The 13,648-nt window shown below is 31.5% G+C and overlaps 5 protein-coding genes across 5 annotated transcripts in view; 1 reads left to right on the top strand and 4 right to left on the bottom strand.

The window, feature by feature from the left end:
• LOC135846624 (kinesin-like protein CG14535) overlaps window positions 1-13,648 on the top strand; it is a 221,207-nt gene that overhangs the window by 9,949 nt on the left and 197,610 nt on the right. The window lies entirely within an intron of this gene.
• LOC135848320 (uncharacterized) lies at window positions 4,183-5,675 on the bottom strand. Its single transcript, XM_065368216.1, has 8 exons — window positions 5,536-5,675; window positions 5,396-5,452; window positions 5,173-5,271; window positions 4,986-5,069; window positions 4,813-4,911; window positions 4,679-4,720; window positions 4,509-4,526; window positions 4,183-4,432 (listed from the first exon to the last, which is right to left on the bottom strand). The coding sequence occupies exons 1-8, from the start codon at window positions 5,573-5,575 to the stop codon at window positions 4,269-4,271; spliced, it is 603 nt and encodes a 200-aa protein (XP_065224288.1). The 5' UTR covers window positions 5,576-5,675; the 3' UTR covers window positions 4,183-4,268.
• Window positions 7,388-9,140, bottom strand: LOC135848364 (uncharacterized). The gene is made up of 7 exons (XM_065368265.1): window positions 9,113-9,140; window positions 8,288-8,395; window positions 8,139-8,216; window positions 7,954-8,052; window positions 7,828-7,869; window positions 7,720-7,737; window positions 7,388-7,604 (listed from the first exon to the last, which is right to left on the bottom strand). Exons 1-7 carry the CDS (start codon window positions 9,138-9,140, stop codon window positions 7,498-7,500), a joined length of 480 nt encoding a protein of 159 aa, XP_065224337.1. The 3' UTR covers window positions 7,388-7,497.
• Window positions 9,391-11,258, bottom strand: LOC135847815 (uncharacterized). Its single transcript, XM_065367535.1, has 9 exons — window positions 11,166-11,258; window positions 11,037-11,078; window positions 10,944-10,958; window positions 10,717-10,815; window positions 10,544-10,621; window positions 10,379-10,480; window positions 10,250-10,291; window positions 10,137-10,154; window positions 9,391-10,053 (listed from the first exon to the last, which is right to left on the bottom strand). The coding sequence occupies exons 1-9, from the start codon at window positions 11,215-11,217 to the stop codon at window positions 9,905-9,907; spliced, it is 597 nt and encodes a 198-aa protein (XP_065223607.1). The 5' UTR covers window positions 11,218-11,258; the 3' UTR covers window positions 9,391-9,904.
• Window positions 11,987-13,454, bottom strand: LOC135848002 (uncharacterized). Its single transcript, XM_065367767.1, has 9 exons — window positions 13,298-13,454; window positions 13,152-13,196; window positions 13,043-13,057; window positions 12,868-12,966; window positions 12,705-12,776; window positions 12,532-12,630; window positions 12,411-12,452; window positions 12,294-12,311; window positions 11,987-12,213 (listed from the first exon to the last, which is right to left on the bottom strand). Exons 1-9 carry the CDS (start codon window positions 13,359-13,361, stop codon window positions 12,083-12,085), a joined length of 585 nt encoding a protein of 194 aa, XP_065223839.1. The 5' UTR covers window positions 13,362-13,454; the 3' UTR covers window positions 11,987-12,082.

Below are 13,648 nucleotides of genomic sequence, written 5' to 3'. Positions count from 1 at the left end.
TTTCAAATAACTCCAAAGTTGTACTTTTGTAGCAAGTTAATAAATCTAAAACATTGAAAACACTTTAAATTTATTATCGTACGTACATACTAGAAACCAATTAGTACTTGAGTTTGTTATGATTCGTATGTACTTTGAATCGCCTTCGTGTCTATATTTCGTTCTGAATTTTCCTGAAAATTTTCGCTTTGCGATTGATGTATCAACACTGAAATTATTTTCAACTTTAGGTAATAGAATCTCGAGATGTGTGAAATTGACAAATTCTGTACTCACCAATTTGGGTGCCATTTATCGGCACGACAGATTAAATCATCCGAACGACAGAAAAAAAGTGTTTTGCACGACAGATGCTAACGTCCCAAAATCACTTTTTTAACGACGGAAACAGTTTTCAACAATCGCACGACAACAAAAATTGAAGTGCACGCCAAGAAAATCGAATGAACGCCAGTGTATGCCCGACAAATAGAATGAAATGCATCGACGACTTTAGGAAATGAACGACGACATAATGATAATAGCGACGAATTTATTCACAAAATCACAGGCTATAGGTGGATAAATATGGTGAATTTGCCCTCGAGAGCTTCAGGGTTGATATTTGCATGGAAGGTGGGTACTCTTGAGCACCTTCCGTCAGGTAAGTTTCAGACCCCCAGACCCCTCCCCCGTTTTTGAGAAACCCCCCGTTTCTGAAATTACAATAAAAAAATTTTCTCAGCCCCATGTGAACCGATTTTTTCAATTTTTTGGCATGTTGTAAACATCCATAAGAGGTATCCCCACAAAAAATGTCAATTCCCTCCCCCCATATTTTCCCCTCAAAATGGCGTTTTTTAATTTGTTTGCCTGTTTTAGCAATGATCATGATTCAGCACAATTAAGTGTGTTTTTAACCCCTAAAAAACATATATTTTTTTTAAAAAAAAATTTTTGGTGGGCCGTGGTCAAAAATTGAAAAAACCAACAGAGGGGGGTTAAAAATGGATTCTGGTGTAAATTATTGTTTTTGGTAAACGAGGTATCGTTTCCATATGAATCGAACCCCCCGAACACGAATATGACGTCCAATTTCATGTTGCCCTCATCCACACCCCTCCAGTGCCCCTGCCCCCACCTCAATTTTTACTATATTAAGAATTGAGCTATTTTCATAATGTTGGTGTCGTTTCCATATGAAACGAACACCTCGAAAACGAATATAAAGTGCAATTTTATGCTACTCGCATCCACACCCTTCCAGTGCCTCTGCCCCAACTCAATTTTCACTATATTGAAAGTTCAGATATTTTCATAATGTTGGTGTCGTTTCCATATGACTCGAACACCCCGAACACGAATATGAAGTCCAATTTAGGTAATGTTATACGTAGTTCAATGTATGTGTACTGAGCAGGTACCTACATCGCCAAAACTTCAGATATAACTATTCAACAAAGACATGAATGAAACGAAAATGATAAGATATCACTTATTGAAACAAGCGTACCATTCATTATTCGGTAATAGTTGAGTATTTAACTACCACTTTTTTTTTGCAAAAATCGTGTTGAAATGATGTGAATTAGTATCCTGACGAAGAATTTATTCATAATTACTCGGACAAGTTGAAGAATAATGAATAAATTCTTCGTCAGGATGCTAATTCACATCATTTTAACACGATTTTCGCAAAAAAAGATGGTAGTAAGTTGAAGAAAATTGGTAGTTAGATTCCTATAAATCAGGAATTTCATAAGTATCTAACTACCAATTTTCTTCAACTTGTCCGAGTAATTTTGAATAAATTCTTCGTCAGGATACTAATTCATATCATTTTAACACGATTTTCGCAAAAAAAAGTGGTAGTTAAATACTCAACTATTACCCATTATTCACAAATACTGCTCCATTCATGTTCACTAATTCAAACAAGAGGACAAAAATTTGGGGTATCGGGCAATTTAAATAATTTCGTCGGGGTTTCCCATGTTCGTCGTGCATTCCCTTTTTCATGGCGTGAATTTTCTATGCTAGTCGTTCAAGGTCTGTCGTTCAATGCTGTCGTTTTAATGACCAAAACTGTCGTTAAATCCCTGTCGTTCAAAAACACGATTTCGTCGTGGGATTTTTCTGTCGTGCAATTCACTTTTTCTGTCGTTCAATTAAAGTTTTCCCATTAACAAAAGGTAAAGAGTTGAAGAACTAGATGGCATTTCAGATATTGATATTAGGCACGCTTTTGAATGATAACCGAGTCGTTTTGTTAAATTGTGCCACGGATGCGCGAGTTATGTATTATATAGGTACTATTACAATGGGCTATATAATACGTATGGGTTTCAATTACTTTGTTTGTGCGGATGAGGGATAAGGCTGACGTGAATATTTTATGTTGGGCAAAAAATTACAGGTGATTTGGGTTGTTGCGGAGGAATTATGTGTTAATAGTTGAAGAAATTTATGATGATTATAGGTTCACCTTTTCACTTTTGGTATGAATTTTGTTCAAAAATTTTTGTTTGAATTTTTCGAATAGCTCTTATTATAGGATGAGTATAATTCGCTGATTTAGTGATCATTTGAAATTGTAAAGGAAAGAGATGGTATGTCGAGCAGAATTTTGTGATTTCATAAATAAAAAGGACTACTCGGTTCAGTAATTCCTTTGAAAGCTGTTCTGACTATGAAATGAAGTTTCACTTATTCTTCACTCACAGCTCACTCGAGTTTTGAAAATGTTTTGGCTGGGCTCTTTTTTCTTTCAATTATTTTTTTGAAAAAACGTTACTTACCTGTACTTATGCTGAAAAAATAACCAAAGTGAATCATTTGGGAAGTTTTTGTTGAAAAAAAAAATCCATTTTGGTTAATTTTTTTTCTTTTATGCTTTTGTGAGGAAAATTGGAGAAAAACATGTGTACTATAGGTATCCGAGAGGTTTGAATATTGCAAAAATGCTTTCTAAAGCTGAGTCAAAATTTCACTGCCAAATCTGTAATTAAGAAATGGCTGAATCATAGAGTCAGTTTTATTCATTGATTCGGCAATATTAGTTCAATATTTATATTGAGTGATTAAGGAATCAATTACTTATTTCAATTTATTAATTCAGTGATTTTATTGTGACTTCTGATTGATTCGGTGAACATATCATTACGAGTATCTACTGATTCAATATTCAAGGTGATATGTGTGCGATTGAATTTAGAAGTTGTGCGATTGAATTTAGAAGTGACGCCGAATTCGTAATCCAGGGGGTAAAAAATATTCTTGATGTCTGAAATTGGTTTTTCTGGATTTAATCATTTTCAAACTAGAATTGAATTTTCTAAGAAATTTGAATTTTGAAAAAAAAACAATGTGGCCTGGGTGAAGTGAGAGCAAAGCTTTTTTTGAAAATTTATGATTTAGGAACTAAAAAAATATCCTTTTTGGTGTCTGAAATTATTGATTTTTTGGATTTGATGTTTTTCAGACCTAACTTGAAAATTTGTCTGAAATTCGAATTTTGAAAAATACTTAAGAGTAAATTGGGGAAAAAACTCACGAAAATTCACAATCATTCAAGCAATAGGTAACTAAAACGTTATTAATTTTTGATGTGTCAATATAAGTACTCGAACCTACGAGTTCATGTATGTTTTTTACGTGGAATTCTCACAAATCTGGTTTGTGGACGTTTTTTGAATCTTTTTTTAAAACACTTTTTCAGATTCCAACTACAGACTTTCAAAACCTTGAAAGTCTTCTCTCTTTAAGTAAACTCAGTAAAATCCAAAATCCATTTTCAAAAGCTTGTCTGGGCAGATATAATATTGAACATATGAGCTACAAATTTTCTTTAAAAATTCAGAAACAAATATTAGGTATCCACTCGCTTGTGAGAATCATTACGAATGTCTTAATTTCACTCGTTTAAAATTTCACAAAGTGGGAAATTTCCATCGTGGAATTATTTCTTGAAAGCATCGCGTTAAATTTTTTCAATGTCAGTTGAAAAAACACGTTCATTTTCTTACACAATATTTTATATGAACATATTTTTCAAGAACTGTGACAGGTACCAGTGAAAGTTTTCCAATAATGCGCCCTTGTGATATCGTTTATATAGCCTAATTGATGACTTTCATTTTGTTTGAAAAAATTTTAAAAACCGCGCTAATGCATAGCCACGATTTTGTACCGAATAAGGAATAATGACATTTGAAAAACATTTATTTCTACCTAATTAATTTTACATATTATGCTAAACATTTACATTCAAAGCATCGAAACTGTAATCCTCAATTATTTAAAAGTTGGACTTTGTTTTTCAATTCTTTACTTACTTGATCTACATAACCACTGTTTTTCCACTCGGCTAACCTACTCGAGGGTTCATTTTCCGCATAACCTTTTGTCCCTCTTTGTGGACACGTTTTTTCCAAAACCAAAATCATTGGGGAATCTGGAAGAATGATTGATATTGGATGTAATGAGAAATTTTTTACCAAAAAAATTGAAAAATATATTTTATTACTCACTGGTGAGGTAATCATGATCTGTAAATCAATAGAAAAATTTAGTATTTTCTCGGATGGGTAAAAATAGGCTTTATTTAGGTTGACGTTTTAATTTGTAAAAGCTTTACTTTATTAAGGATCTAGATAGTTTATTTATGTAAAGCTACCTACATTTTCCGTATTATACTTACCACCGCATTTAGCTTTATGTTCTTTAAAATTTGCTATATATTCTGAAACATTTTATCAAAGGAATTAGAAGAATTCGTCGCTAATGTACTTATCTAAAATAATGACAGGATTAATTTTTTGATTCGTCGCTAACTTAGCAGCTGGTTTTGTTTTTCGTCGGTGCAGGAAAATTTCAACCGCCGGGAAATAAATATGAATCCGATCTCAGCTGTTCGTTCCATTTCTTGTAGTTCTGAGTGTGAAGCTCGCGTGTAAATAATTGTATTGTAGGTACAACAGTTTTATCAAATTAAAAATATTGCCTACTTCTCCTAAATACTAGATCATCTAAACGTTTTTCATTGGACAAAAGTAAGGATAAAGTTTTCAATCTTGACTCAACGCTTGATTCTGATCATGAAATGAACAAAGTACGAGTACATATTATGTATTACGTAAGTAAGCACATATTTTTTATGAATGTGTCATTTCAACAATCAAGTATTTCACTCACTGAATTCATTTTCTGCTATTTGTCCGTAAGGCCTTTGAAGAATGTTTTTTAAATTTCCAAATAGTTCCAAAGTTACACTTTTGTAGCAGGTCAACAAATCTAGAAGAATCAAAAACTGTTTTATTTGTTATCTTAGTAACTAGGTATGAACCCAGTTACATAGTTTGTTAAGAATATCTACTTCAAACCGCCGTCATATATGTACATACTCGTATTTACCTACCTGTATTTCGTTCTGAATTCTCCTGTAAATTTTCACCTTGCGATTGATGTATTATTACTGAAACATTATTTCCAACTTCAGAATCTCGAGATAGGTATGTGAAATTAACAAATTTTGTAGATACCTACTCAAGTACTCACCAATTAACAAAAGGTAAAGAGTTGAAGAACCACAAGGCATTTTAGATATTATTGATATTAATCGCAGTTTTAAACGATAGCTCAGTCGTTTTTCTATTGATGCCACGCATGCACGAGTTATGTACCTATTATATACCTACCTTTACCTACTAAAACAATGCGCTATAATACGTACATAATTGTGTGTTTCAATTACTCTTTGTGCGAATGAGGGATGAGGATGACGTAACTATTTTCTCTTGTGTAATTGCAATATCTTTTAAAAAATGACAGGTGAAGTTGACTTTAGTGCGAAGGAATCGTGTATTTTTCAGTTGGAAAAATTAATGGTATGTATGGCCTTATACATTCTGGCCGAAATTTTACCAAAACATTGTCATTCAAATGTTTTAAATACGTACTTAATACTAACGCTTCGTTCATTTAATGATAATTTATTGATTTGTTTTTTGTACTTTGTCGCCTAGCTATTGATTTTTATCCTTGAATTTTGTTTTGAGATCTCAAAGGCAAGGATTGATCATTTCCATGCCTGACTATTCCCTAAATTTGTTCCTGAATTTTTGTTTTTCAGTGAGTGAAATAGCCAGTTTTGAGTTGCTTACACTTCGCACCTCGGGTGTAATAAGGTGACATCTCAAAAAAATTGATTTTGATGTTTTTGCATTTTTGGGGCTTGTATGACCCCCCTCAACCAAAAATAACACTTTGAGTTGGGTACATTATCTAGATCATGTAAAAAACCCAAATGGCCTAACTCAAAATCCCAACAACATTGCAAATTGTTTGGAGTTATAAGGTGACATCTCAAAAAACTCCACCTTTTTTGAGCAAATTTCGTACGTATACAAAGTGTTAACAAACAGTTTTGATTGTTTTGAATGTTTGTCAGTTAGAAATAGTCACAAGGAGTGCATTTTTTATTGGTTTGTACCAAATGGAAAACATTTTTTAAATTGATCACTTTTCAGAAAAATGAATTTGCACATATAATGAAATTTTAGTTTTTTGAGAAAAACTCAAAAACTAAGCACTCTAGAAAAAAACTAACGACATAATGTCGATTGAAAATTTAATTCTCTACAACTTTGTTAACATGAAATTTTTTTGGACGCTTCCTTCCGCCTCCATATCAACTTTAATGAAAGGTTCTAACTCAAAATGTTTTCCAAACATTGAAATATTCCCTCTTTAAGATTTTATTTTTCAAAGTGTTCTTATGCTAAATGAAGGTAGGATACCAGATCTTTAAAATGATGTGCTATTCATTCCTCACAATTAATTATAAGTTGATAAAAATAATGAATCAAGTTTTTAAAAAAAAAGAAAATCACTCTCCTGTAAAATTTCACTTTTTTGAGATGTCACCTTATTACTCCCGAGGTGCGACTTAATACTGACAAAATTTCTCCGTAAAGTCAGAGAAAATCACTCAATCAATAACTTTCATCATTACTTACTCAAGCAGTGATTTTATCATGATTATTGATTAGATATAGATACAGATTGCGTCAGTATTTCTGTCGTACTCAATGATTTTTTCTTAAAACTACTTTCGCTGTGAAATTAGATGCATAATAATTTGTTTCAATTTTTTCCCATTTTATCTATTTTTTCCAAAAAACTTCTCGTTTTCAAGTTTATAAAAATTGTTCAGCTGCATTCTCAATGAATGCTGCAACTTTAGCAGTGAAATTTTATAACTGCCGTGTCAATCAGAACTCACTAGAATACCACAATTTTGATCACTTCATTTTCATCAGCGAAATGGCAAAAACTTTCTGATTCGAGTTCGAACTTAAAAGAAAGAAAGAAAACTCATTTTTGAATTGAAAAATGCAAGTTTATCGTGCTCAATTTTTTTTCGTTTTGCTTATGTTACAATTTGTTGGAATTTCCGAAGAAGGGTTATTTCTTCAAATGAAAATATTCATAAGCTGATTCAATTACAAAGTCATCGAATTACTGGTCTATCGAGTCTAATAGATCGTCCTGCAATCCGTGAATACTGCTTTTCCAGGCATATGGAGGTCTGGAATAACATGCTGTCTCCAAAAGCATGATAGAAACTGAAAGAAAAATTTATCATTACCAGTGATGTACCTATTTATAGCTACTTAAACTTACTTATAATATTATCTCTTATTCAAAAAATTCAGTTTAAATTGAAATTGTTTAACTCACTGCTGAGGTAGTCAGGATCTGTAATCAGTTGGGAATATTATTTTCACGTCAGAATAAAATGTACCTAGATACTTTTCTCTTCAATACAATACCTACACCTACACTTACCTCCACATTTATCTCTACCTTTTCTGAAAGCTTCAGTAATTGCTGCCAGATTGACAAAATATAAATAATTTGTAACATTTTAATTATGTAAATTTTGTTTGATAATTATTATTTTGATCGGCGTACTCATTAGTTTCATTAATTTCTCGTCGGTACAATGATAAGTAAGCCATTGTCGAATTGAGCTGATCCCTCTAGCAGCCACTCGTTCTGCTTCTTCCAGCCCTACACAAATTGTAACAGTAAAATATATAGATAGATACTTACGTATTACATAATAAATAGTTCAAACAAAATTTTAAATTGCGTACTTTTTTTGAATAATTTTTGATCTGTTTCATCATTGCAAAAAAAAGAAAAAAAATTTGATCTTGGTTTAACCTTGGATTCTGAAATGAAATACGAATATACTCGTACAAACATTACGTGTTCATCAAGGTTTAAATGTGTTTCAATTTACTGAATTCGTCTTCTCCAAGTTTGACGTAAAGTTTGTCTGACACCTCTCTCAAATTTTCGAATAACTCCAATGTCAGAGTTCTGTAGCAGGCTAACGGATCTATTATTTCTAAAATTTATGAAAGGTGTCGTTTTGATAGATTTTTTTTCTTTTAATCGTATACCTATGGATTTAAATCGAAAATTCTACATACTAATAATTGATTATAATACTTGTATCTACCTTTAGGTTTCCAATCTGTAAAAAAATTTCAAACGTGTTAAAATAGCTTATGTACCTACGAGCATTACGTAATTTTTCTATCTTTTGGGATTAGTACCTACTACCTACTTACATTTGTCTCTAAAAGTTTGCCAGAAACTTTGACTTTGAGATTGATGTATTGTCACTGTAAATGAATTTTTCAAATTTAAAATCTTAAAAATTTACCTACCTATCTACCTACCTACCTACCTACCACACTTTTTTTTACATTTGTTTATACTGGGGGTGTATAATTGCCAGAATTTTTACACCCAGTTTCGAGGAGTTAGTTTAGATTTGGTTTGACAGATTTTTTTAAATACATATCTTTTTGCTTACCTGTCAATACCCAGAGAAAAAAAAACAACAACCGAGTCATTTTAAACACACTGTAATGAATGATTACCTATTCAATTGTTCATTTAAATAAATATGAATTATTATAACACTTGTACGTCTACAGTTGCATGCCTTTGCAGCAATGCGGCGTTTTTTTGAAGGGTATTCCTCCTGTCGTTTATTCGATGAAAAATATGTAGCCTCGCGTAGTTACGTCTCCATTTGTTGCATTAATTGTCGAACTAACGACGTGTTTCACATTTGTTAACATATTGCATCGATATATAGATGGATAGCTTTCATTCGGCTATGCTTTGATGATTTTGTTAATGTGGATGAAAAACAAGGTGGTTTTTTAGATAGCTGTAGAAATGATCCACGAAAAATAAACCTTACACTTGCGTAATTGTCAAGTTGACTACAAGAAGAGTTGAATATTTTGTTGTATTGTGGACAAATTAACAATGCACGTATGATGTAAAAACGAACTTTATTTCAGTTTATAATTTTATTGGGAGAAATCCAAGTTCAAGAAATTTGCTAGGATATTGAAATATGTACGAGAGATTTTCACCAATCTTAATTATTTGCGTATCTAAGTTGAAAAGAAGGTGCAATATCAATTTTTCACCCCACAGATTTGAAAAAAAATGCTTCAAGGATGTTTTTTTACACATTTTTATCGAGTTGGAAAATTTTTTAGGTACAGAAATCTCAAAAAATGTACAAAAAATTCAAACATTATGTTTTTTCCTTTCATTCCATCTGTTTTAAACTGTGCAACTGAACGGTTGAAGTTTTCAAAATTTCTTTCGGGAACTGGTACCTATGTACTTTAGTAGTTCAAAAATTGAAATAACTCCCTTTCTTGACTGTACAGGAATTTTAACTACTCGTATCTAATCTACTGCATGGAAATGATTAAAATTTTTAACGAAATAAGGAAGAAAATACCCCCAAAATTTGGTGTTTTAGTCTATTACAAAATTCAAACACATAAATTTACTAATGTTTTTATAATACGTTAAATAATCATTAGATATGCAGCCTGCTTGATCTAATCCAAGGATTTTTTATATCATGGTTACTGCTATCTTCATTGACAGCCAAAACAGATGCCGAATCGTCTGTATTTGATTTTTCACTTTTATCCATACAAGTCTGCTCCAAAGCTGTGATGGCATCTAGAAGTTGAAATTACCGAATTTTTAAAAAGAATCTTTCAAAATTAATATTTGAGTTTTTATTGAATAGGTAGATTACTTACTATTCAAATAATTCAAATCTGTAGGTACATGTTGAGATGTCAATTATTAATTTTTTACGTTTTATTTTTATTACCATACCTACTTAATACTTAATATGTAGTATACTCTTTACCTCCACATCCAGCGCTACCTTTTCTGAAAGTTTTGATATAATCTGTAAAAAAAATATTTGTAATTGGGCTCATGACTTACTCATTTGAAATTAAAAAATTAAAAAATATTGGTTTTCAAGTACACCTACGTTCTATTCGTTGTTGTTTTTCGTCATCACAATTATTATCCAATAGCCATTGATTTACCTTATTAATAGTTCTGGTACCTATTTCTTCTGCTTGTTTCATCCCTGTACAAAAGAAAATGTGAAAATCAAGCACATTTTACAATTTGAGAAAAATATTTCTCTTACCTTCGGTGAATAATTCGCGAAATGGGCCATGTTTAGTGATTAAAGCCGTAGATTCCGATCGTATCTTAATTTTGTACCCTGTCATAATGCAATGCACATAACAGGTTAGGAAAAAAAATCACAAGTAGCCTACCTAACGAAATAAATCATTATCATCTGATGCCATTACTAACAAAGTTCTTTTTCTTCATCTTGAATGTAATTTTCATCGACCTCTTTTTTTAAATTTCTAAATAATTCCATTGTCACGCCTTTATAACAATCTATAGATCCTGTAAAATTCATAATGATTTTCGTACAAGTACCTACTCATTTTTTTCACTCAATTTAATGCCTTATTAAGTTTTTACGCGGAGAATACGTATTATTGAAAGTTGATTTTAATCCAACGTAACAATACCTCTGGGTGTTATAGCTGAAATAAAGTAATCATTTCATCATTGCGAATGAAAAATTGGTCAAATCACTAGGTAAATACTTATTAAGCACTTACTCTGATAATCCCACGAAAAAATTCCCTCGGACTGATGCAGAGCTGGAATTTTTAAATTGATTAAAAAACTTTTAATTTTTCAAGAATTTCAATGAAATTTGTCTGGTTACTTTAATTTAATTTTCTTACCTGCGAATAATGATAAGAGAGAAAACAATGATAATGAAGTCATGTTATACATTTGAGATGAAGTGTTGGTAGATGAGTAGAATATTCTCAAATGGTGTTCATATGATATGAAGTACCTTATTTACTATTTGTTCATACTTTTTAATAGTCATTCGTTTGCCCTTGTATAGATCATCGATCAAATAACTAATATATCTATCACACATTTTTTGATGTCTGCGCTATATGATGTTGATTGTCATATTTTGTTAGTGATAAAAGTTGAATTATGAAAAAAAAAAACAAAAAAACATCACAAAATATGACAACAGATCAATTTTATTGAATTAAATACCTATGTACATATTTGAATTCAATACTTTGTGGTACGAATACCATCTTTTGTAATTTGTGAAACATTTTTTTTCACAGCTTCATTCTTATTTTCGTCTAAAAAACTTTTTTTGCAGGAATAGGGGGCAGTTTAAAAACTGATCGACTGTATGGGAATTCAAAAAAATGGGCCTTTTGAAAATTATGTTGGTTATCAAACTTCGTGGCAGTAGAAGCTGTGCTATTGGTTAGGTACGACGGATTAGGAATTAGGATGTTCTTATTTCTAACTAGATCATCATCGAATTTTTCACCCAGAAAAATTTAGGAAAATATGAAATTAATACCTAATGGGGTTTTAACTATGGCCAAAAATTATGTTTTTCACCATGCGCGGATCTAACGTAATATCCTTCTATGATAAATCTATAGGTACCTAGATTTGAGATATCAAATGATTTATGGCACCATCATAAAACAAAGCTCCTTTCAGAAATGATCAAATTCAATGAAATGCTAAATGATGTATTCATACATAATTATGTGTAGGTATTATAATTTCTGCTACTTTCGGGAAAAATGTTTACTTAATTCTACATGATAATCTATTTCCTAGCCCACCAATCGGACATATCATTAACGCCATTCCGGGCAAAGAGGGATTTAATATCGCTGTCATTCGAAATTCCTTTTTTCTTTTCTTCTTCACAAGTCGTCGCCAAAGTAGCTACAGCTTCTGAAAGTATAAGTTTTTGTGCTACAAAATGAACCAAGTCCACCTATGCGAGTCATTGAAAATTGAAATAGGTTACTCACTCGCTAGAAATTCAGAATCTGTAAAAAATTTAAATATTTCAAAAAAGTGGTGATAAGTTACCATGATAGGCACTAGTTTAGTACATAGTTTCATTAATTTTTCATTTCAACACATACCCCCGCACCAAGTAATTTGTCTTCTAAAAGTTTGGATAAATTCTATGAAAATTGTTTAGAATAAACAAAGAATATCAATCTCAGGTTTTGAAGTGCTCGAAATTAAAAATAATTCTCATACCATTCACTTTTTCCTGCTTTTCGCTGCTGCAGTCATAGGATAAACATCGATGGACTTTGGTGATCACTTTTAAAGCTATTTCTTCTGCTTGTTTTTTTCCTACCACAGATGCCATGTTTGGATATGACTTTGATATTGATTTTTTCAAATTAAATGAATGAATTTCAACATACCGTTCTCAAATAATTCGCCATCTTCCTTAGCAATAATTTTATAAAATCCGGATCTTGTGACAATTTTGGTCTCTGAAAATTTGATAAATGAAAATAGAAGTTTAATAGAAGCACTGTGTATTTCAAATACAATACGTATTTAGCCAGTAGTTGTGTTATGTACTGAATTCGTTTTCTCCATCTTGAACACAGTATGTTTTGACCACTTGTTTCAAGTTTTCAAATAACCCTATAGTTCTGTCACTGTAGCAAGCCAATGTATCTGCAAAATCAATTTTTATCATGAAAAATGGATCTCAAGGAAGTGTCGCTTGATTAATTCTTTGAAAAATACTCACCTTTAGGTATCCAATCTGTAATATAAACGATAGGCAGTTGTGTTACAATTATAGAAATGAATTGATTTTTAAAATTAAATTGTGAGGGCAATGTGTAAAATCAATTTACCAATGTATCGTTCCCAATGTTTACCCCCATATGATTGATGTAACACTGAAACATTTACATGCAGTTTCCTCCTTCAAAAATTTGATGATTCTTGGAAAGTATGTACTGTATCATCAAAGTCAAAAGTTTTATATGTATCTACTTACTGAGAAATGACAACATCAGAAATGGTAAGGAAAATGTATTCATTTTGTACAAATAAGCGTACATCAGTTAGCTAGACTGGCAATGAAAATTTTTTGAAATGCTGTGAAGTGAATCCGACAGAATTTCATATCATGATAATTCATTTTTTGAAGGAAAAAAGCGGGTTTTTGAATCAATAGGTAAGTATTGTTGTATGATGTGTTGAGCGGTGTGTGTGTGCCATGTTTAATGGTTCTTTTAATGCATATGTTGATAGCTAGCAATGCCATATTTTTGTATAATTAAAATGATTTATGAAAAACTTGTTTGTGAACAAGTATGGAGGAACAATGAGGTGTGTAACTTATGGT

The sequence above is a fragment of the Planococcus citri genome, chromosome 5, assembly GCF_950023065.1.
Source record: "Planococcus citri chromosome 5, ihPlaCitr1.1, whole genome shotgun sequence".
NCBI lineage: Eukaryota > Metazoa > Arthropoda > Insecta > Hemiptera > Pseudococcidae > Planococcus > Planococcus citri.
The sequence above is the reverse complement of the archived record's forward strand: the minus strand, read 5'-3'. Positions and strand labels throughout refer to the sequence as shown.

Coding starts and splice junctions, on each gene's coding strand:
- LOC135848002 (XM_065367767.1), bottom strand. CDS start 13,361: ATGTACGCTTATTTGTACAAAATGAATACATTTTCCTTACCATTTCTG. Junction 13,197..13,297: donor TCTGATGTTGTCATTTCTCA/GTAAGTAGATAC, acceptor TAAATGTTTCAG/TGTTACATCAATCATATGGG. Junction 12,631..12,704: donor TGGCGAATTATTTGAGAACG/GTATGTTGAAAT, acceptor CATCTGTGGTAG/GAAAAAAACAAGCAGAAGAA.
- LOC135848320 (XM_065368216.1), bottom strand. CDS start 5,575: ATGCCTTGTGGTTCTTCAACTCTTTACCTTTTGTTAATTG. Junction 5,272..5,395: donor GAATTCAGAACGAAATACAG/GTAGGTAAATAC, acceptor TGATTCTTCTAG/ATTTGTTGACCTGCTACAAA. Junction 4,912..4,985: donor TGATCTAGTATTTAGGAGAA/GTAGGCAATATT, acceptor CTTCACACTCAG/AACTACAAGAAATGGAACGA.
- LOC135848364 (XM_065368265.1), bottom strand. CDS start 9,140: ATGTTAACAAATGTGAAACACGTCGTTA. Junction 8,217..8,287: donor ACTTGGAGAAGACGAATTCA/GTAAATTGAAAC, acceptor ATTTCATTTCAG/AATCCAAGGTTAAACCAAGA. Junction 7,870..7,953: donor GAAATTAATGAAACTAATGA/GTACGCCGATCA, acceptor TCAATCTGGCAG/CAATTACTGAAGCTTTCAGA.
- LOC135847815 (XM_065367535.1), bottom strand. CDS start 11,217: ATGTATAACATGACTTCATTATCATTGTTTTCTCTCTTATCATTATTC. Junction 10,622..10,716: donor AGATGAAGAAAAAGAACTTT/GTTAGTAATGGC, acceptor GCATTATGACAG/GGTACAAAATTAAGATACGA. Junction 10,481..10,543: donor TCGCGAATTATTCACCGAAG/GTAAGAGAAATA, acceptor TCTTTTGTACAG/GGATGAAACAAGCAGAAGAA.